Below are 23,647 nucleotides of genomic sequence, written 5' to 3' on the forward strand. Positions count from 1 at the left end.
TTGGATGAGGTTACTTGGCCTCAGAGAACGCTCAGAGAGCACATCTTTATCTTTGCTTCCGAATGCTGACTTCTCAAGGTGAAAAACTAGAGAAGTAGCTATAAATGGCAACATATATAATTAACTGGTTGATTTAATTATTTCAATAGTTATCCAAATTATTCTTATGCTAGTTGATAGTAGCCCCTTAACTCCTCAGGACAGTAATTTTTAAGTCATCTTGTGCCAGTTAATTCCTTTATATACATTTAAACCTAATAAAATGAAACTTCATAATTTTGAAGTTGGGCATCCTTCTGCTGCTGAGTTCTTCCATGTTGCAGTGGTATGTTCCCCTCATGCCAATGCAAACAATGGAATCCACTAACCAACCGGCTTCAAGTTTAGTTTTAGGGACATGCTCCTTTCTGAGGAAGGGGTAAGATAACATCAGGGAAAAATCGCTGAATAATGATAATTTGGCTTTTTTCCAAGAAGTAACTTATACTTCATGTACACTGTTAATTTAATGTCTCCAGGATAAGGTCCGTACATCTTTATTTTCTTACTTCATTTCTTAATAAATTAGCTACAATGAGCTTTAGCTTTTCCTGACTGTAAAGCCATAGAACAAACACATGAGATTATCTTTTTGACACCAGCCAGAAAACTTTAGAAAAGGGAGTTAAGTGACACTGTTGGTATATAACAATGCAGAGCTTTTACTTTCATCATGGTAATCGAGACGTTCTTAATTCCTTGAATGGAAAACCACAAATACCAAAACAAACATTATACATGACCAGCTGAAGCCCTGTTTGTGAGACCAGCACCGTGTCTTCTGAATGCCAGGGATCTTTCAGGCTTTGCAGTATAGTTTGCCCAGAAAAGAAATAAAATACAAGTGAAATGGAAAAAAAAGGAAAGCATGTGAGTGCAATGTGGTGTTAATGCCTTTGGAGACGTTACTGGCTTTTCTTCAACAGGTATCAGTAGGTATCTATACAGGTCACTGAAAAGTATCTAGACCTGAGCCATGCTAGGAGCTTCAAGGTGTAAGCCATGATGAAATAAGAACACAAGAGCATGCAAACAATTGTTTCTTGCAGAGTAGAACCAAGACAGCAAGGTTACAGCATCGGCACAAGCTGCAAGAATGAAAGGGCAATGAATATGTGGAAATACAAACTCAGACTAACAAGGGAGCCAGGTTTTCCAGACTTTACAAAGCCTGAAGTTCTTCACACTTCTGCCAAATTTAAAACCAAAAAAAGTAACTACATTGCCTCTATATCACTTCTTAAAAAGAAGAGGGAAAAGACAATAAGCGAAGCCATGAGGCAACTGAGTCTTCGGGGTTCAACAGTCTCAGCCTTTAAAGGGACTTCAAGAACAGTCACTAACTGCCATTTTAATTAGTAAAGTGTTTATCCTCTGGTATTTGGGGCAATGCTGTAAGTTGAACCAGTCAGCAAGAACTCCAAAGTAGATAAAAGTCTAGATAGTCTAACTGTAATAGCCATAAAAATGCCCATTTCCACTGCAAAAGTGAGCTTATTACGTAGTCTTGTCTGGAATCAAGTTTGAGATTCTACTTGCTAAATATGTCACACGAATGTTAATTTTAGACTGTTGAGAGCTCATCAATTTACTCTTTCCAGTAATAATTTTTTTACTACTTAAAATATAGGAAGAGACCAATTAGTATCACGGACACTAGACTGTCTGAAATAAGAACACTGTTAAATAATGCATGCAACAAATTTTTATACAAGTAGTAATTAGATTTCTAGGGTTACTTGAATAATACAATAGTAATTTCATAGCTGTTATTATTATTAATTTTAATAATAATCTCAGTTAACTGGTGATCAGTACCAAAAGCAGCAACAGAAAAAGAGTTATATATCTTCATTTTCACTAAATTATTACATTACACAAATTGAGTAAATAATAAAATGAAATTAACTTCCCAGTGAGTTACAAGAAATGACTTAAAACCACACAGTAGTGTCAAAAATGTTGATGCAGTCTGAGTTGAGGAATGAGAAGCTGCTGATGAGGTTAAAAAATTGGTTTAGTAATGAGACGCTATCTATTTAATGGGAACTTTCCTTATGTTACCTATGGGATTTTTCTTTCCACCTATCACAGAGAATTTATACAATAATATCCATTTTCCTAGGTCACCTAACTGACATCAGAATATTCAAATGCTGATGATCATGTACAGTATCAGGCCATTGTGACGGTTACAGGCACCAGACTAGAGATAAATACAAGATTGCTTCATGGCTACTCATTATAAATCTCTGTATAGTGGCTCTGAGAAATTTGCAGCTAACTCCTTCCTTGGAAAGATGACAGTACAAGCCTTATCAGAATTGCTCATTAAAGAAATACATATCTTAGGAATGAAAAGCCAACAGAAAATGAGAAGAAACAGATGGGAAAGATGGAAATAGATTGCCTCAACCTTTTAGCCCTGTGTCAGGAATTTATTCTGCTTTCGAAAACATTTGGTTTAGTCTTCTGACTCAGATTTTCAGAGGGCTTTTATAATCCTTCAGTAGCACACCTGTCGGTTAATCCCTTGTTATATTCTATCTTGGATCACCTCACGGGGAAAGGGCTGATGGATATGCTCCCAGCCCTCTATGGATTGGCAGGATGAATTTTGCTTTGGATTCTGAGAAGGATGCACTGGAGGTCAGGACAGCTGTGACACGAGCTGGCACTACACCAAGGGACTTCTCTCCCCAGATAAAGACAGAGCAGAGCAGAAGATCTGTGATACTTCACTGCATGCCTGCCCTGAGAACAAACTATGTGCTTCTATTTCCTACAAACACTGCATAACTTCACTCTTTTTTTTTCATTCCTTGCTTTCTAAGCTTGCTTTTCAGACTCTCCCTGAGCAACACATAATAAATTTAATCTTGCAATGTTTTGCCATGACCAGGCCAAAAGCTACAAGGAAGCATAAGCAGTCAGATTCTAAAAGAAACAAGTCTTACCCTGATCTAATAAAGGTATTTAAACCCTGTGCTTTTCTACTGCCTAAATCACTACGGACACATTCTGCACTCTCATGGCCTTTGGTCTTTTTCTTTCCCTTTCTCGGTTTTTAAAAAATAAATGCAAGTAGATATTCAGAAGAAAACCTAAGAGCTGCCGTTACCTTCTGTTTTCACAGGAAAGATAGATGATATTTTAGTGAAAGTCATTCTAACGTAAAATACAAAGCTACACTGGTGTCAAGACAAAAATACCAACTGGAGATTTCTCTTAACGTTTTGTCTTTGTCTCCCTCTTTCCTTCCTTCTCCCTTTAAGTTTAAATAACTTTTAAATACTTCCTTATGTTGCCAGAGACCAGCTTACGTAGCCAACATCAGTATCTAAGAACAGAAGCTGAACTCTGTATTACTGTACAACAACAGCAAGAAGCTAACAAATAGGTGTGCACAGACCATAACATGTTCAAGACCTTCCATATGCAGCTGGTCCCATGAGTATCTTTGAGTATCATAACAAACATGAACATTTCTGTCATTTTGTAGCCATCTGCAGAGCCCTGTTTTCATTTTGCAGCTCCTAAGGTTTGTACCCTACACATCAGACATCCCTGTTCACTTTGCAGGCTGCCAACACCAGAATTTGTGGATAGTTCCTTGAAGACATGATAATGAGGTGCTCTTCCATAACATCTACTCAAGAAAGTATTATTTCTTTTTTCCCCTTCTGACAGTACATCAGACATAACAAGTTTGTAATTATGGGGGAAGTGGATGTGTAAATGGCAATTCACTGTGTATAAGGAAAAATCTGATGCTACAGACTAAAATAAGATATTTTACCCTCTTGACTACAGATTTGCCTTTAAAAAAAAAAACAAACAACAAAACCAACCACCAAAAAAAAAAAACCCAAAGAGAGTAAAATTGCTTTGGAAAAGGGACAAAACGTAAGAAAATTCCTGTATCACAGAAAAGCTGTGATAACACTAAGATTGTGTTCTTGCTCATGTTTGAGTTTTATTAGACATGTACCAAGGATCTATGTGCTTGATAAGCCAGTACCTCCCCAACGACACAGGAGGGATGCGCGTCCTCTGTACTCCTCCCAGAGCAGCCTTGCGTGTGAAACTTCATGCTCTTGTTATAAAGGAAAACATTTAGTGCAACAGAAGAGAGTAACCCAGGGATCCACAGGGATAGGGGTCTTCACAACCTTTGCTTTCTTAGACTGGTTGTTGTTTATAAGCACATTAGAGGGGACAGGGATCTCTTAAGAAAAGATAACATCTTTTTTTGTTTTCCCCCCAAAGAGCCCGTGCATAGATCTGTATTGGTTTGGCAGTCCTTACAAATACTCAGCATTGGTTGCTTTCTATTTCATGCTTTAAAGATTTAATCCCTCATTTGAAGCTATCAGACTTCTAAAACAAAGATCCCCCATGAGTGAATTTGTTCCCAGTGCTTTTTAAATAGGAGCACATTAAAATCAAAGTTCTGACTCTTGGCACGGTGCCTTAATGGCAAATGGCCTTCTCAGGGCTTTGACTCATTCAAGCTGGAACATCCACAGTGCTATGGGTGGAGAAGGAGCCTCAGGAAAGTGTTTGGAGAGGAAAGGCAGAAATTTCCTCTATCCAACATGCTCTCATGAAAAGCAATCTGCTCTTAGCCAAAACCTGAGAGACAGGCTTGCTTGCTTGTTTCTTCCTGGTTTTCTTTTTACAGGAGAAAAAGGAGTGCTGGGCAGTGATGCAGACAGGAAAGGACTGCTCTCCAGAGAAGTGTAACTCCTCTCTCCTAACAGCAACAGGACAGGGAAGCAATCTAAGCATTTGTAAGAATATGGAGCAGAACACAATCCAGATTCTTAAATTGGATGTACTCAGTCGATGTCTTGCAAACTTGTCCACTTCCATTTGGAGGTGAAACTCAGTTCTCAGCCAAGGTTTTCTGAAGGGACAGCAATCATTTGTCTGGTTCCGAGGTGAGAAACCAAGGCTGTGTGTTCTTTCAATAGCATTTTATTGGGATAGACCAGTGTTAACTGCAGAATATGAAGAGCAATACGCATCAGCCAGCCCAACAGGAAGAAAGCCCATCCGCTTGCCTGTCTAGACGCTGACTTTATCTAAAGGAATGTGCATGTGTAAAGGGGAAAATACCAACAAAACCAGAAATCACAGATTTGTGTGGTCTGAGCGTATTTTACACCTGAAACACACCACATCACATAATTCTAGTGCTGCAACTGCTAGCAAACATCCTTCAAAACACTGACTCCTGAAGCCAGAGGCTGGGTTGCCTGTGTAATTACTACTCTTAGGCAGTGTGTCAGAGCCTGGAAAGAAGGATCTTTCTCTCCTCCCAGCTAAATAATTTTATTTCATTGAGGAATAGGAAGTATTTAATAAAAGTTATACAGTAAAATAAATTATATTTCCAAAACAAGGTAGCCTCCAAAACCCAGAGTGTTTTAGCAGGAATGTGCCTTAATTTGTTTCCAGAGGTGAAACCAGCAAACAATTACTGGAACAGCATCTGCCACACTATATAATGTTTCAGTGATGCCATTTTCCAGTTAAAATCACCGCTAACTTCAAGAAAACCATTTTTTACCTCAGGAAAAGAAAACTCAAGATTCCTCTCAGAGATCCTTTCTAACTTTAGCAGCTTGAGGGAAGACTATGCTTCATCTCTGAAACCTTTTCTACTAAGTAGGCAAATTCTAAAATAAAAATGAACTATTATTATTAGTATACTCGACTTAAAGACCAGGCAAGACATGGTGTAAATACATGGAAGTTATTAGTAAGCTAATAAGAAAAAGATGTCTATGTTAATATTATGAATCAAGATTTAAGCCAGAGTCCAGAAATAAGATGCAGGACATCCCCCCCCCCCCAGTCCCGCACACCAAAAACTTCAAGAGGTGGACCTGATCTGACAACCAAGGCAGAGCTTTATCTGAAACCCGATTCACATTCAGTGACTTCTAGAGTTTGTGGAAGTAGCATCTGCATGTTCTTCTACAATAATGAAAGTGCAATTCAAGTAGCAAAGGATACAGCAACCAAAGTAATTTAGATTCTACCTTCTGAAGCTAATTCAGATTTACAATCATGAACAAATTTATTTCAAACAAGAGGGCCTTGAAAAAGAAGAAACAATTCTAAATATTCTCATCACTTTTTTCCTCTGCATCTGCAGCATCTGATTAGTCAAAACTCAGATTAACTTATTCTGTTATTTTCATGCAGCAGCAGCAGCTATGTCATACTATCGTGGTTCATGATGACTACATTTTTTAATTTATTGCTGCTTAGCTTGTTTCTCTAGCCTACTGCCATGTATATGCATTTACTGAACCTAAATGAAAGAAAAATTAACCTCTTATTTTTAAATGAAAAATATATTTTTAAATTTGCATGTCCTCACAAATTTCTCCATATTCCTTTCTACATTTTAAACAGCTTGTCTTTTTCCGCCTTCAAATATTGTGCCCATTTCTACAATGTCAACCAAAAAGCAGCAGACTGGTGATGGATTGCTTTAAGATTACAACAAAGCAAGTGACAAACTTCTACAATAACCCTTCCCCTCCAGTTCTTCAGGCGGTATTAATTTGTATGTAAATTAATAAACTAAAAATGTGGAAGAACAACTCAAGGGAGCTAAGACAATTTCATATTATTCTAGCAGGCTTGAGAATAACATTCTTTTTTACCCACAGTTTTAACACTGAGGAGTCTTGTTTTCTTACCTTCTGGATGAAAAATTTTGCCCAGACCCTATTTTTGACCTGTTGAAGCTACAGTGGTGTGTTTAAGAGCTGCCAGAGCTGCAGAAGTGTAATCATAGTTGTGGGGCTCAGCTCACAGGCTAAGGGTTGTGCTAAGGGCTGCTGCACAACACTATCCCAAGTTATCAGAACACCAGCACCTAGACACAGTCAGAGACTTTGGGTGTCTGCTACTTAAGGCTAAATAACTAGGTATTCGCAAGCCAGAATGACTGATGATGAGACATTCGATATGAAAGATCAGTGTTCAAGTAGCAATAATAGGAAAAACTGAGTTAGCAATAAGTGACATTTAAGGTCTTACTTACCATAAATTCCTGTTGAAATACAGGGAAATGCCTGTAAAACAAATGAAAGGGGAAAAAAAAAAAAGTCAGTGGGATTTCTGTTTGTTGAAACTCTTATCAAAACCAAGGGTACTTTTCAATGCCTGTTTTTCAACACCCAGAGATTACATGTTACAGCCTTCACTGTTAGGGCCTTCAATTCACGGGCGTTTTCATGTCCATTATATGAAACATATTCCATATGTTTTCCTTGCTGCCATGTTAATAAAGCCACATTCTTTTTCTCATCTTGAGCTATGAGCAACGTTTGAACCCAGAATCAGTACTAAAACGGCTTCTGAGCTAAAAACTAATGCCATAAGTTAATATTGTAAGAAAAAAAGTCATATTCTCTGAGTAGAGTCAGACAATGTTTCTTCAGTAGTAAAATAAACTTGGCTAGCTTAAACCCTGCCCCTTTGCCATGCCCTTCTTCACTATATAATCTCCTTTTTTTTATTTCAGAGCCTTTGATTTTTAACCTCGGTTCCTTCAGACATGTGGTTTAAGGTGTGACCCAACGCAGCTGTAGTGCTGCAAGTCAAAGGCTTGCAAACCGGCACTAGGTGAAAAGAAAGGGTGCATTTTTGGGTCAGCTCGGGCACCACAGAAAACGCATTGTGTAACAGAAGATGCCTACAGACAACACTGGGATAGCAAGAATGACAATTCACATTTCTCCTAGCTGTACGTGTTGTCTAGAGGTTTGCATTTCTGTGAGACAGTCAGTTTTCCACCAGGAGAAACCAAAGCTGTACATGGTTTCACAAGAGAGACAATTTTCTTTGTGTGCAGCTGATACATGATATCACCTTTGCCTCCCACCTCCGGACTGACAGCAAATACAGCTCAAAGGTACAAGAGCACCTGGGACCAAAGTCTCAAATATCCAGCCTAAGGCTCCCTCCAGATCCCCTGGCCATGAGTCATCATACAAAAGAATGGAATTCTTCTTTACTTAATCACACAGGAAAACATTATTCAAAGCTAATGCTTGCTTTATATTTAACCAGGGAATTAATTAGGGAATGGTGATTAAGAAAGGAGAGGTCTAATGGAAAGAATACATCCTTCCCTCCCCTCTGAAAATACTTTAAGTAAAGTAAACTGGGGGAGAGTTACAGTCTCGATCCTTCTCACAAATGCTACAACTTACATCCTGAAAAATACTTAGCTTTGTAGTTTGTACCCAATAAATCACAAGGAATCGGTTCTTTAAGGAAATGAAGAACGGAGTAGGGGGAAAAAAAAAACCCACCCAGGTTACAGAGCTGAGGTGACAGCAGATGCTTCAGCAAGAGTAAAGGGACCTAAAAGATGCTTTCATCCAGTTTAGAAAGAGATTTTAAATTTCTCCATTGTTCAAGTTTCACATGTTAAGAGACAAACAAGTGTTTGGTTTCCCATTTTCCCCCACACATTGAGTAATAGCTTGTACATTAGATACTCCTGTGGCCTCCAGGGAACAAATAATGGAGGATCCAGCTTCCTTCTCTGACTTGCCCCACAAATCTGGGCAAGGGGAAACAATCGTTCCACAGCACTGATGACTTCAGATCCCCACTTTCCTAGAGGACCAGGGGCTGGGGAGGCCTTTGGTGACCTTAAAGGGATTTACACAACACTGGCCAGGCATTATGGGACCAGCTCAGCATGCTCTGTTGAAATTTCACATCGCAGCTGTTGGCTGGAGCCAGCGAGCCAAGTGCCTGAAGAGCCTTCCTTCCCAGCTTTCCTCAGGGAAAGGACGGTTAGACAACTGCATTTTTGGCACTGCATGGGCAGCCATGTTGCATTTGTTCATCTTCATTCATGAAATGTGCTGCTCTGAGGTTTCTTTGAGCATTTTTTAATGCCTACTTTAAAATTACTGTGTAGAGACATCATAATTGTTAGGTTGCTTTCAGCTTCCTTAAAGCATCTGAAACATATCTGAATGGATCTACAAGAGTATGTAAAATCCCATCAAGCTCCTTCCATATCCTGGTCTGTGCTGTAAATTAAGATAAGCTCTGCCCTCTCCCTCATTCAGAGATGATCGCAGCATATAACCAGCAGATGTAATTTTGTAAGATGTGACAGCACTTTTATTCATTCAAGAAAGGCTGGTGCCCAAGATCACATATCAACCGTGTTTCCTCTTGGCTCCTAGGGAGACAATTTAGTCTAGATGCCAGGTTGAAATTACTGGCAGAGCAGTAATGGGGAACTCACAGCGTGGATATCAACATACTACAATATTTGGCTTATGGACAAAAGATGTTAAGGTTTCTAACCTTTTCTCTGCATAATATCATCTTAATTATATATTTGATTTCAATAAAAAAATTCAATTTCACAGTAGGAAACGCTCATTCCTATTTGCACAATAAAACATTTCTCATCTTAATTTGTTGCTGGTAACTGCTATTTATTGACTAACCTTTAATTTCTTTGCTACTGAAATAGCATGTTTGCTTTACTTGAGGGTTAATAAGAACCGCTACCCTCACAGAGCTCAAAACAGATACAATTCTGGAGTAAAACACAAGTAATAATGGCAAGAGCTTCCTACTACGCTGCTGACATCATCTAGAGAAAGAGGCCAAATTAAATCAGCTGTGTGAATACTGGAAGTCTGAAATGGATTTGGTTCCTGTAGGAGAGGATGTGGGTACTCAGCCTCTGGTACTTTTTAATCTAATGTTTCTTTACTAAGGCTACAGCAGCAGCGCTAATTAGGATGACATGTAATGCAGTTTCATGAGGAAAATTTACAAGTCACCATGCAGAGGCCAAGTTGGACTCTAAGACATTTCAATAAGAGGGACCTGGGTATTTAAATACTTAAGGGCTTGTCTACAACAAGGGGTTCTTGTTCACACTGAGCTGCAATGCATTAACAGTTATACATTAGATGAATACAATTGCCATGTCTACATGACCAGATGCCTCCTACCGCAGTCCTAATAATTGCTTTCACAGAGCAAGGACTTTCTTCAAATAAAGTGCTGGGCATTCTGCACTGGCATCCCAGTGTCATTTCTGCCACGACCAAGCCACATATGAGGTAACCACTTTTCTTCCAGCACATAATCCAGCAGACAAAACTAATGAACACAAATTGAGCTTTTCTCTTATTTCACCACATCACCTCATGACGTGGACTAATACTCATGCTTGAGAGCCATTCCTTCATGCAATTTGCATTACTGGATCTTCACAAAGAACTTGTGAACTTTTAAAGTTTTGTTTTTACTAAAAATCCAACTAGAAACAATTCCAATCAAAATGTTCAACAAAGTCTAAAGTCCTTAATAGCTCTGGGTTGAAGGTAGTTAAATGTGCTACACACAAAAAAACACCACAAGCATTTCCAGCAAGTTCAAGGTAACAAACATTCTCCTGGAAAAAAGTTGGCCATGTATTTTATACTTTGACTTTTTTCTTGGTCCCTCTCCTTGCTAGCTAGGGCCTGTGCCATCACTGCAGAAAACCTTGCAGCTGAAGAAACTTGAGAACGTTAAAAAAGGCCCAAAATGACTATCATTCTCAGCATCTCAGTCTGGAGAAGCTGAGGAGCAATAACGGAGCATCCATGAAGCACATACACTCTGGCATACCAAGTGCTCTCGGCCCTGTGATAAAGGCATTTTGCTACAGGAGGAGCAAAGAACTGATGCCAAGAAAAGATATATTCAACAAGCAGCTTGCTCGTTTGTGATGTCCAGAAATTGCCTCTTCATCTCCCTGGTCTCTTCCTTAACCTGAGGTAGCAGCCAGCCCTTCCTTGACAGAGACAATGCCCTCTTGTTTCAGCTCAAGCTGGTCTACTTCCCTTCCGGTCAGCTTTCTCCAGCAGCTGTCACACACTCATGAGCTGCCTGCATTGCTAGGAGTTACCTGTTCACAGCCTGTCTTTCTGACCACCTTTCTCCCTCTTTTTTGCCAGCGACTGGGAAGTCACCCTGGATTTTGGCTTTGAGCACTGCACTAAGTGCAAATGTATTTTCTAGTGGCCAAGAAAACACTATGCAATTATTTCTTTTTGCTTAGGTTTTATGGACCAAAAACAATTAACTTGCCTTCCACTTCAACAGACTAACCTTATAGCCCCTTACCAGCATGAAGAAGTTAGAGAAGCACCAACCACCAGTTCAAAGACCAACCCAAAGCTCCTCAAGAAATTTAAGTGCCAAAACGCTGCCCATGTCAGATACCCAGAAACTTGAATCCTTGCTCCGGTATACGACGCCCCACTCCTGCCACTCAGAGCACCTGACCCAAACCACAGCCAGCTCTGCTCTCTCACAGCACCATGGTTTATTATTTTAAAAGTTAGACTCAAGTTTTTGTTTTCCAGCTTCCTTCATTTTTATACCAAACCTTACAATAAGATGAGTTCCTCCGTGCAGCAGGCATTCTCATCTTAAAAAGTAGCACAGGGAGCACCTTTGCTAGATTGCTTGTCTTACAGTCGGTGATTGCCTCATGAACTGAAGTGGCAGGTGAGTGGGCAGAGAGAAAATTGCTTGTTCAAGAGCAGCCCTGACAACACCGCTCTGCCGTGATTCACGCGGGTGAATGCCAGAGGGCCACTGCAGAGGTAAAGCAGAGGATTACAAGGTAAAGCTGCCTGTGATAGAAGGAGCTCTGCTGCACGGGACTTGTCACACCTTAAGATCCCATGTAGATTTTCAAAAAGTTCCCTGTAACACAAATATGTAACAGCTTTGTAAAGTGCCATGGATTAATAATGCTCTGCTTTCCTTCCTCTGTCGCTTGTCATGTCCTGTCGTGCCCACCTTGGGGGGGAAAAAAAGAATTTACTGTCTAAAGCCTATGCATCTGCCAGGACAAAAACATGTTTGGGTAGCATGCTATGAATATCTTTCAACACACAACACCAAAAAGCTGTGGCACGTACATCACAGTGGTATGAAGTGCTGTTATTAAGACTATGGCACAGCACTAGGAAAGTAAAAATAACAGCTAAACCACAAAGTAAACAAATTTAAAATGGTATAAATTGTGTGAATAATGAATTTATTTTCACAAGAAGATTTGATTATTTGACTCTTGTGGTCAGCAAAGAGGTATGGTGGGGAATACAGTGGTGTGCATTTATCACCTGGAACACGGCATCGAGGTGCTACACAAAGGCAGGGAACGTGCAGAACCTCTGCCAGGAAATGGGAAAGACCTCAGTGTGGTTCCACAGGAGGTGTTTTTAATTTCCCTTGTTTCACTGATGTGCATTTTATAGTTCTTTCCCCCACCCTGGTATTGCTGACATTTTGAGATAAATTACGGTTGTTCAGCTGGAATATGAAACAGCAGAGAAAGCATGATCCTGGATGAACTTGGAAAAAACCTTTCAGTGGCAGAAAATTATATTTAACCATCAGCTGCACATACTCCAAACCCATTGTGATCATTCTTTGCACTGAACAAGCAGAGGGATTCAAACCTGGAAACCCTTCAAAGCTCTTCCATGCCCACCTCAGCAGCTGGCATGCACAAACTGAACTCCAGAGGTGCACAACAATGCTGCTTACCCATGGCAGTCCACTCCCGACACTGTTTCCATATGGCATGTAGACCCAGTATTCCCATACTCCCTTTACATGGAGTTATTTCCATTGTGCAGACTCTGACCCGTGCCATGGAGCTGCAAACAGCACCATCTATGCCCACAGTTCAGCCAGCAAATGATCTGCAGAGCTCAAGACCAGCAAGAGGGACACAAGGGCATCTACCCGTCCCTATGTCTAACATCAAGCAGTGTGTTAGCACAGGTGAACCAGCAAAATATTGTTTCTTTCCCCTTGCCATGACCCTGAGTGTGCCCTAACTTGTACCTCTTAAGCTGGTGACAGGACAAGGGGAAATGGCACTGAGCTGTGCCAGGGCAGGGTCAGATTGGATGTTGGAAAACATTCTTCACTGGAAGAGTTGTCAGGGCCTGGAACAGGCTGCCCAGGGAGGGGGTTGAGTCACCATCCCTGGGTGTGTTTAACAGACGGGTAGATGAGGTACTTAGGAATATGGTTTAGCATAGGATGGGAACGGTTGGACTTCATCTTAAAGGTCTTTTCCAACTTTGTGATTCTGTGATGAAGCAGCACAAAGTATTTGCAGGGTACATATCTACATATTTAGCATATCAGTGACATCAAACATTCAGAGTCAAGTTTCACTACTTTTACCTGATCAAACTTACAAAGCTATTTCATAAACCAGGAACTACAATTCTATTCTGTTACCTATTAAATTTCCTTATACTACTATAAATACTACTAATATTTTCAATAAAAATATTTCTGCCATAATTTCTGTATTTTTCATCATCATGAACTGTAATTTAATGGACAACAAATTTTGCAGTCAACTGCCAAAGAAAACTAACTCATAAGTAGAAACCTCTAAAGCAATTCTCTATGCTGAAAATAAAGAGGAAAAATACTGAATGAAGAATTGAATAAGAGAATGGATTATATTAGCATGTTAATTAATCTGCCTTTAAAGAATACAGAAGTTGTTATTGCCTCAAAAATGAACCTCTTGAATATGGCAGATGACACAAACCTGTAGGCATTCACATGAGCTTCCCCTTTCACATGCTGACACGTTCTTAAGCTGTTCAGCATGGTCAGAGTGCAAACGCCAAAAAACATTGAGGGATTTTTTTTCTGGTAGAAACAAAAGTGTCCAACCTATTTTATGTGCCTCAAACTTTATGTGCCAGTGATGCAAAGGTTCTCAAAAGATGCTGATAGCTGACAAAACGCTGGACAAGCCAACTGCCACTGAAGTTCAGATTCATATCCCACGTGAAACATCCTTCCTATATGATGGCTCAAGAGTTTTCTGCATCAGGTAATGCAGCTCCATTTGCCTAAACATAAGTTAAGGCTGCACCATCAAAGGACAACTGGGTCAGCAAATGAAACCCAGGTGTAATTAAATCTAAAATAAAAATCTAACAGCTGGGGATTGAGAGAGAACCTGTCACAAAGCTACTGAAAGCTGGTTGAAGAACTCCCATTTAGCACAAACCGTTTGTAACGAGCACACAGAGAACTTCACCTTTACTCAGAAAACAGAAATCCAAACCAAACGTGTCAGTTTTGAGAGGATCTCCACTGGTTTCCCCTTCTGTTCACACTAAAAGACTGCTCCAGATAAACATTTACCTCAAAACCTACGGCTTTTCTTGAAGTCTGTTTATGTATACAGAAAGGCAGTTACTATAAGTGGCTACCTGAGAAGTTTAAAGGGCCAAAAGAACATCTTTAATTAATTGCCTGTTAACCAAACTGAACAGACCAAGCAGCTGTGCAGGAGGCTCTTCCTTTGATGACTTGTTTGCCACAGCAGCAGAACACTTTTTCACACAATGAGTGAAAAAGTTATTTAATTTCTACTGAAATAGTTGTAAAGCTTCAATCCAAGAACATACATTCAACAATGAGAATGTGGAGAAAAAAATAGAGGACTCACTACTATGATTTATAAATTATTTTTAGCAGCTGTGTATTCTAATTCCATAGGAATTTAAAAGAGATTTTTGAAGACATTGAAACCAGCTGCTGCAATGAACTATATGCAAGATAGCAGAGAACTGCAGTATGGAATTAAGAAGATTCACTACTGCAGGAATCACACCAAGTTTTTATTTTGAAATTTTAAGATTTATTATCTTTCAGTAATTAAAAAGCAATAGCTCCATTCATTGCCAGGATAAAGGCCTGGACTGAAAGTTGGTCAGATAATTTATTTTATTTCCTCAAGTATAAAATCAGTTGCAGGGTAAGGATTGTCTGGGTTTTTTTCTGAACTATTTGCACATTTGTCATTAAAACGTACAGCGGTGGTGGTTTAGCCCTGAGCAGCAGCTGAGCACCACTCTTCACTCCAGCAGGACAAACAGCCAGAGCCTCCATGTGTTGGGGTAAGGACAGTTACTGACAAAGCACCGTGAAAGGGGAACAACAACAGCCTATAGCAAATTTCACTCACACACAGGGATAACACAGAGCACTGTGCAGTCTAACCCACCCACTCAAGGCAGGGCCACCTAGAGCCCATCATGCAGGACCATGGCTAGCCAGGTTGGAATAGGCCAACCTGTCCCACTGTTGGACCAACCGCAGATTAATCAAGAGATTTCTTATGTTTAACTGGAATTTCCTGTATTTGGGTTTGTAGCCATCACCTCTTGTCCATTCAGTGGGTACCACTGAGAAGAGGTGCCCATCTTTACTCCCACCCACTGGGCATGACATCATCTTGCCCCTAAGCCTTCTCTTCTCCACGCCAAACAGTCCCTCAACATCTCCTTCAGTCAAAGCCCTTAAACATCCCTGTGGACCTTCGCTGAAGTCACTCAAGTATGTCCATATATCTTGTGCTGGGCAGCCCAGAGCTGAGCAGAGAGGAAGGGTCACCTCCCTTGACCTGCTGGCAAGTCTTCCTAATGCAGTCCAGGAGGCTGGTGGCTTTTTCTGCCTCAAGGATGACTCTGGGTCCTCTGTGATGGCCTCTGCAGAGCTATTTTCCACCTGGTCACCCCCCAGCATGTATTAATGTACGGGGCTATTCCTTGCCAGGGGCAGGACTTTGTGGTTCCCACTGCTGAACTTCCTGAAGTCCCCTCTGCCCAATTCTCTAGCCTGTTGGGGCACATCTGAAAAGCAGCACAACCATCTGGTGTATCAGTGCTTCCTCTCAGCTTTGTATTGTCTGAGAACTCCCTGGGGTGCTTTCTGCTCCACCACCTAAGTCATTAATGAAGATCTTTAATAATATTGGTCCCTCAATCAGCCCCTGGGGTACACTACTAGTTGCTGGCTTCCAGTTGGACTTTGTGCCACTGACCACAAGCCTTTAATCCCAGCAGAGCAGCCAGTCCACTTTTCACATGGCAAGAAAAAATATAGACAGAGGCATAATAATTGGGTTTAAAAGACAGCATCTGCCTAGGATGTTCTGAAGCCATTGCAGTTGAAACACCAATTAAAACAGAAAAAGCACAGATGATGAGGAGGAAAGAATAAAACATGAAATAAGAACTCAGAACCAATTTAATTTTTATTTTTTGTTCTTTCTATACCAACCCATGCCAAAACAGGCTGGAAATGAATGACAAATTGATTTTGAACCACATCTGTGATGTGCTTTTAGCCCCGGCAGAGAACAATTAGAAGTTTCCTTCATGACGAAGAGCAAGAAATTAAACAGCTCCTTGACGTGTTCAAAAGGAGAAAGGGCCACTCACCTCTGCACCCCGTATTGCATCAGCCTCCCGGCACTGCAGAGCGGTTGCTAGGTTTGCCTCTAGAGTCCCTGAACTATCACAGTGTCTAATTATTTTGTGAAGAGCAGCTTGAACATGCCACTTCCTTTACAAGCACAACACAGATAGAGCTCTCATTACTTTTTCAAATAAGGGTATTGACTAGTTTCAGAAAACTAATAATGCTGTTTAATCATAGTCACTTCAAAAAACCTGCTGTATTAAGGGAGTTCATTTCCTTAGCCATAGAGGCCATCATCACAGTGTCTCACCTCACACCAGTGTATCTGGTATGTATTTCTCTTCCCCACTGGCATATTTCTACTCATGAGATCCTGAAGGACCCACTGACCTTATCTTACGTGTGTCCCTCCAGGAAGAAAGCTAGGATCCAGCTTCATCTCAGCTGAGCTATTTTGAGGCTGGACTTCTGCTCTAAGGTTCTCTGTACATTTAATAAAGAGGGTAATTCAGCTGTTTCAGGTCAAATGAATGGCTCTCATGGGGAACTCTTGACTACAAAGTGAAGCTAGATACCTAAGCTAAATTTAGGTGAAACAAATCTCTCCCTGAGCACAGGAAATCATGTGTGTTTGCCAGAAAGCATATTCAGGAACTCTCTTTCTCCTGAGTCCTAACCACAGGAATATTTTTTTCCATTTATTCAATACAAAATTACTTCTAATGAAAAATGATGGGCCAGACTTCTCCAGCTTCATGAGATCATGCTGTATGGCAGTTAGCCCCCACAGGCATGATGGCAAAGGAGGCCCTAAACCAGTCCAGGAAAAGGTCTGTCTGGCACAATCCTGCCTCAGACAGAAGTACTCGCACGCCAGAGCTGAGCAGGCACCTCCAGGCCAGCAAATATACTCTGTTTTTCAAAAGGGCTAATTAAGAACTGCACAGCATCCTCTGCCTTGTGCGCTGGTCTCATTTCCAGGAGCACAGCTGTGAAAATCAGATCTGCTGGCCACAGCACAGGCTCCTGGTAGTCCAGGGTGATTTCCACTCCAGGGGATGTGATGCTGAGACACAGACTGTGCTCAGAAGACACACACATTGCCAGCCTGGCCCCAGCCCACACAGCCTGGTAGGATAGGACGAACCTAATGCAGCATTAGCGTTTCCACCATATAGGTCATTACGCTTACTAATACATTCTTAATGAGCTTTAATTTAGTGTGTAGGGTCCTGATCCAAATCAGTATCGAGCCACGTCTATGGATCAATACCAGCCTTACATTTATATTTTCAAATGGAAAGAAAAAGGAGTAAGAACTCCTAAGACTGTTTTAATATAAAAACATTTGAAAGGTGAATCAAAAGCACTTACTGACTGTGGTGACAATAACTGCTTCATCCTCAACATGAGCTTAGCCTGTCCTTACTGCTCCATCTAAACCAATGGATCCAAGGAAATACCGCTGCACCTTTACTGTGGCCTGACTCAGAATCTGAGCCAACCTTGCAAGAAAAAGCCATTAAATGACATTAACGTAGTACTGAGATCATTCTCTGACAACCAAGAATAATGAGGTAAATTAAGGGCAGATGGATGTTGAGGCTTTCCTCTAAACGTCCTTAATTTTGTAGGTTTTAGACATACTGTCTCCTGAACCTCAGCGCAATTTTAGTTTTACTATTTGTGATATTTATAGCTCCCATTTATATAAGTAATATGTAATTTTAATGCAGGTCTAATAGTTCCAACTGCCACTGACACAGATTGTAAAATGAAAAAGGGAGGATACCATTTTGAATAAGATGCTATTTTATTTCCTTCTTGCCACCTTAGCCACTGTGATACAGTGGGTTAATGTCTTATTTGGATTCCAACCTTGTCAACACATCAAAGATCCTCCCAGGTGAAGAGGACCAGGGCTATGCAATTGATCTTCCCTAACCCGTAACGTCTGTGTCAGTCTGGTCCAGGGCAAGCGACTGAAATACTTGTTTCTTTTTGAGAGAGGTAAGAGAGCCACTGATTGCCTTGAAGAAGTACATGATGATGAAAGGTATGAGACAGGAGTAGACCTTGGGAAATGTCAAGGGAGATCACATTCAAAATTGCCTTCTTTATCCAGAATAAATAACAGCAGTTGTGGATTACAGGACTGTAATTCTGTTGAGGAGGGTTGGTAACATAAATCATGATAAATATGACTGGAGACTCTTTTTAAAGACCAAGGAGGTTATTTGTATTTTTTAACTTATTTTCTACTGTTCCCGGGCACAGCCTTTATAGATGTTTCTGTGGTGATCATGAGTCCCCTTGATGCCGTATTTTTCCCCCCCCTCCTTATTTATTCTCTGCTGTCACCCCACTCCAGCTTTTTCCTTTCTGTCCTTCTACTCTGCCCCAGATGACAGATTGCTGCCATCCGCCCCGTCCTGAATTCACTCTGCTTCCATTATTGCTTCCCTTACAGCTGTGGCACATCTGCTTTCACATCCACTTCACATTTTTTCCTAAGGCCCTTCCTTGCTTCCAGCATTGCTGGAGCACCTGTGCAAGAGCAGCAGCAGCTACAGGAACACTGTCCCCATCTGTGGCTTAATTTAGAACTGTTGCAGGCAGCAGGAAAACCTCAACAGAAATCCTATTTCTACCTTTTCCCCCCTCTTTCAAACCACTGTCAAATGGCACAAACAAGTTAAAGTGCACCAGGATTGCCAAAAAAATGGGTCAATGATTCTGATTGTTTTATTTCTGGCACAGTGGGGTTGGTTCAGGAAATGCAAAAGAACTGTCTGAAAGGTGGTATTGGAAAAATCATAGTGGCAATGCATTCAACAGGAAAACAAGGACTCCTAAAGAAAGGCCAGTCCAAGTTCACAGGTTCTGACCAGTCTCCTTACTCTGTGTAATCCCAACCGTGTTTCTATCAAGTTGAATAACGCTTTATTAGGCATCAGTAAATGTGCCAGGATACGTCTCAATAAAACTTCAATGTCAATGCAAGAAAGACCATTACACGCATTGGAAAAGTGGACCCCCCAAACAAAACAAAAAAAAAACACTGAGAAAAAATATATATTCTTCCACTTTCCTTCTCTTACTAACATTTTTCCTTTCTCTTCATAGGTGCTACTGCAAAAACACAAGGCCAACAGGTTTTAATGAAGTGTGACACTAATTTTCTATGTCTTCCTGTTTAACATAATGACACAGATTTATTTGGTATTTGATTCAAGTAACAGTTACTGCTTTGTCAAATTCTTCCTATTTTCAAATGATTTCTAGGGAAATAACTGGTATGTATTTTTTTAATATAGCTGAAGTGGCAAAACTGGAGAAGAGGCAGAAAGATTTCTCTCTTCAAGTATTTCCCATACGAAAACTGCACAATCAAAATGCAACAGAAAAACATAGCTAATGCTTTGATTTCCCTGTCTTTTCTGCTTGAGTTGCCCCCAGATGCCCCTTTCATTTAACAACAACAACAAAAAAAAGCATATTGAGATCCTTGTGCTGTTGCCTTGAATTTATTTTTTTCTTAAAGGAATGACAGACATGAAAAGGTCTAAACCAGAGCCACATTATTATTCTAGGAACGTCATAAGGAACAGCCACTTGCATTACTAATACTTTATCATTCATGCAAACCATTTAGCATGAGAGACAAAAGCAGCACATACACATCTAAACAGTTACATACACCAAATAGTTCTGGAGAACAAGTACAGCACGGGAGGGGGGAACCAAACCACAAACCACCAGAAGAACCCCTGCAAAAAAAATCCCAAATCAGTGAGGAAAGTGAATAAAATCTCAGATAACTTGTATCTGTGGGATGGCAAAGGCTGAAGGTTTTACAATGAATGGGTTTTACAATGTCTTGGTTTTGAATAAGAAGCAGCAGAAAGGTGTGCTATGGTAAAGACTGTTAATAAAAGAGCGAGGGAAATGTTAGTATCAGGCCCCATTTCTCTCTCTCTCTCCCATTTCTCCAAGCTCCCATTGATTTCAGGGAGGGTTCTGTACATGCAGCAACTCCAAAACAGGGCTCTAATTGCTTGTGTTTTCAGACTGATGCAAAGGCATTAAACAGAGGGAAATTTCCATTTGTGCTAATGGGATCTGTATGACCAACGATACTTATTTTTCTTCCTGGGCATATTCCCCTGGTTCTTGTTCTTTTGAGATCTGCTTCAGCAGAACACTTCTGCCTTGCATTAAACCACCGTTACGCAATTCATAACTAAAGGGTACTTTAAACCATATTGTTTAATCTATGACTTTTCCTCTGACAAGCGTGAAAACGTGTGCGATACGACAGAAGGTTTGCTGTAGTAATTGCATGTTGTGATTGAATGATAGAGTAACAACTACAGAAATAACTGTCTTGCTGAAATCCCCGCAGAAGGTAAGTTGCTCCTGTACAGTTTTAACTTACGCACCATCTGTTTTGCCAGTCCTTTAAACGTTCCTTTAACTAGCCCAGGGATTTCATTGTCATTCGGATAGGCATTGCCACACATTCACTGACCTTTGGCACGTTTTCCTTTGGAAAGAGGGTCTTTCTGTCCCCCTCTGCCTCTCTCCTAAACCCACCCGGGACTCATTCATCCACCACCCACATCTGACAGACCTCCCACCCATGTTTTCTAAACTGTAGCCACATTAGCTAGCAAAGAGGAGATGATATATGGGCAAAATGTGTGGGTCCTTTTGAGTATTTTTCCAGTAGATGGAGACACATCCACAAAGTGTTTATTTCCCTAAAAGCTGACATTATTAACCATCAGTTCAAGAATACAGTAATATTCCAAAATTACTATTATAGTCAAGACTTATCCAGATGTGAGAGAAGAAATATATTTGGATAATAATCACATTGTAGACTTGAATTAAAATGCTAAATCATTTGCAATATAGCACTAAGTAACACTACATTAAACTTGACAGATTATCAAGACTCTAATTCTATATTACAAAGCCAAATAGCTGAAGTTAAAAAAAGAATGAAAAAAACCCTCTGGAACGTAAGCTTATGCATTGTCCCCTTTACACATCAGCAAAACCCCACAATGAAATAACCAACACAATAGGACTGTGTTATTACGGCGTGGCACACAGCAACGGTACATGACAATAAGAACTAAAGATCCTTCAAATCAAACTTGCGTCGGGGACAAGAAATAGAGGATATCAAATGAAACCAGCATGTTGCAAGTTCAGAACAAACAAAAGAAGACGCTTCCTCACATAAAGCAGAGTGGATGCCACACAAAAGAGAAAAGTTTATGGGAGTTGAAAAATCAATATTACAAAATCACCTAAGAAAAAGCCAATAAGGGATTTAAGGCATGAAGATAAAATTTGTGGATTATGAAGTCCCCAAGGGATGAAAAGCTGGGGCTAAGAAAGCATTCTGACAACTGCCATCACATGCTTGCCCCTCCTCACTAAGCATCACCTCTCAGCCAAATCAATGGCAGGGCACTGAACCAAGCAGACATTTGCTCTGCCCCACCATGGCCGTTCAAACGGTCTTCCACAAACTCCTACTCAAACAAGCTGCACATGCAGCTCATGAGGCTGTTGGCACACCACTAACCGTCAAGGAGAATGGCACACATTGGCTGGACACCAGCTAGTGCTCACCACACCCTCTCTCTCTCTCCAGTGACACGAGACTCTTCCTACCCAGAGAACATCTCCTTGTCCTTTTATTGAGACTTCACAAAGTCAGCAAAGGTCAGAACCAGAATCAGCCTAAAAAGGACCTATAGTAGAGGCACGGGACTGCTGCAGTCCCTTTTTGCAACAGGAAAGAAATGTCTCCGTGACTCAGCTGCATCTCACCAGCTTCCTCGGCCCTGCCTCAGACACGGAGTTTTGGAGACCAAGTCTTGCATCCCATTTCCTGCCATGGAGGCCCTTTAGAGGAACCCTTCTCTGGAAAGGCAGCGGCAGGCAGGGACATGTGCTGTGCCAGGTGCTCTTGATTCCCCACCGTATAAGCAAGGAATGCACATAGCACAAGTCAGTGCTAATTATAAAAGGGAATACGGACCCTCCATATCCTTGCTGGATCTGCCTCCAGCCACAAAGAAGCCTTCTCAATTCCCCTGTGAAGATTTTTGTCTCTGGCTTTCATTGCTTCTTCCCAATGTGCTGCTGTGGGAGGCTTTAGGAAGGACTTCATCCCTGTACAGTAACTGGTAAAAATATTACATTGTCTTACATTGCTATAGCCCTCTTGATCTACAATAAAATAAACACAGGTAGGAGGCATGCTTTAGTCTCTCATGAATGCATTGAATACATCAAATATTTAGAATATTGTGACAATTAACAGACCTTTACAACTTTTGTTATATATCCCGCCCCCTTTTTTTTTTGTGAAACTCAGTGTTCCACCTGTTAGCAGCATTCACATCACCCACCCATCAAAAAAAACCCAGACAGATCATCCCTGGCCACATCATAAGGGCTGGGCATTTTATTTGCCTTTCTAGCCAGCACTGTTTTCAAGAATTCATCCAAAATCACTTTAAGAAAAATTTTCCCCAAGGAGTTACAACTAATTAAGAACCCATCCATGTTTTAGTCATTTACATGATTCCATTGTGGATTCTGCAATTTTTATCTAATGTCTTTTAAGCTTTTATATGAAAAGTCAGTCATTCTGAGTCATCGGCAAATTACAGCCCTCTTTACTGCTCTGCTGGAAATGCTGTTAAATATATGGAGCAAAACTGGTCCCGACACTGCTCCCCCCAATACTACTGTTAACCTCTTTCATCAAGAGAATGGCTTCTTTTATTCTCTGTATTAATTTCTCATCTGCTAATTGATTTTTAATCCATAATTTCCAAAGGCTATCAAATTCTCCATCTTGTGAATATTTTTTTTTGGTCTATCAATAAACAAGGTGGCTTATTTTCTCAACAATACCTGGCAGAGACAGGGAGGCTGTCAATGCAGCATAAGCCTCCCCAGCTTAGCTGGTGCCAGAAATAAAGCAGGAGGGGGCTTCTAGATAAGAGAGTCAAGTCTTCCATCCCTAGCTTGGTAAAAGACAGACATGCTGCCCAGGACAGATGGCCAGAGCTGGCCAAAACCAGCAAGTGGAAGTGAACAGAAAAGAGGGAGTAATAATACAGATAACATTTCAGTCAAGTTTTGACCTGTTCTAGTAATAAGCGAGAGAAATAGCTCGAACGGTACACGTTATTGAGCGGCGGTCCCCGACCTTTGTTAGTCCGTACGCCGCAAGCAACATCAGCCTTTGCCT

The 23,647-nt window shown here is 40.7% G+C and overlaps 1 protein-coding gene across 1 annotated transcript in view; it reads right to left on the reverse strand.

The window, feature by feature from the left end:
- MACROD2 (mono-ADP ribosylhydrolase 2) overlaps positions 1–23,647 on the reverse strand; it is an 888,911-nt gene that overhangs the window by 290,846 nt on the left and 574,418 nt on the right. Inside the window, exon 7 of the mRNA XM_084260985.1 lies at positions 7,106–7,136. Within this exon, the coding sequence (XP_084117111.1) occupies positions 7,106–7,136 (31 nt within the window). The remainder of the gene's footprint in view (positions 1–7,105; positions 7,137–23,647) is intronic.

The sequence above is a fragment of the Gallinula chloropus genome, assembly GCF_964237585.1.
Source record: "Gallinula chloropus genome assembly, chromosome: 3".
Lineage (NCBI taxonomy): Eukaryota > Metazoa > Chordata > Aves > Gruiformes > Rallidae > Gallinula > Gallinula chloropus.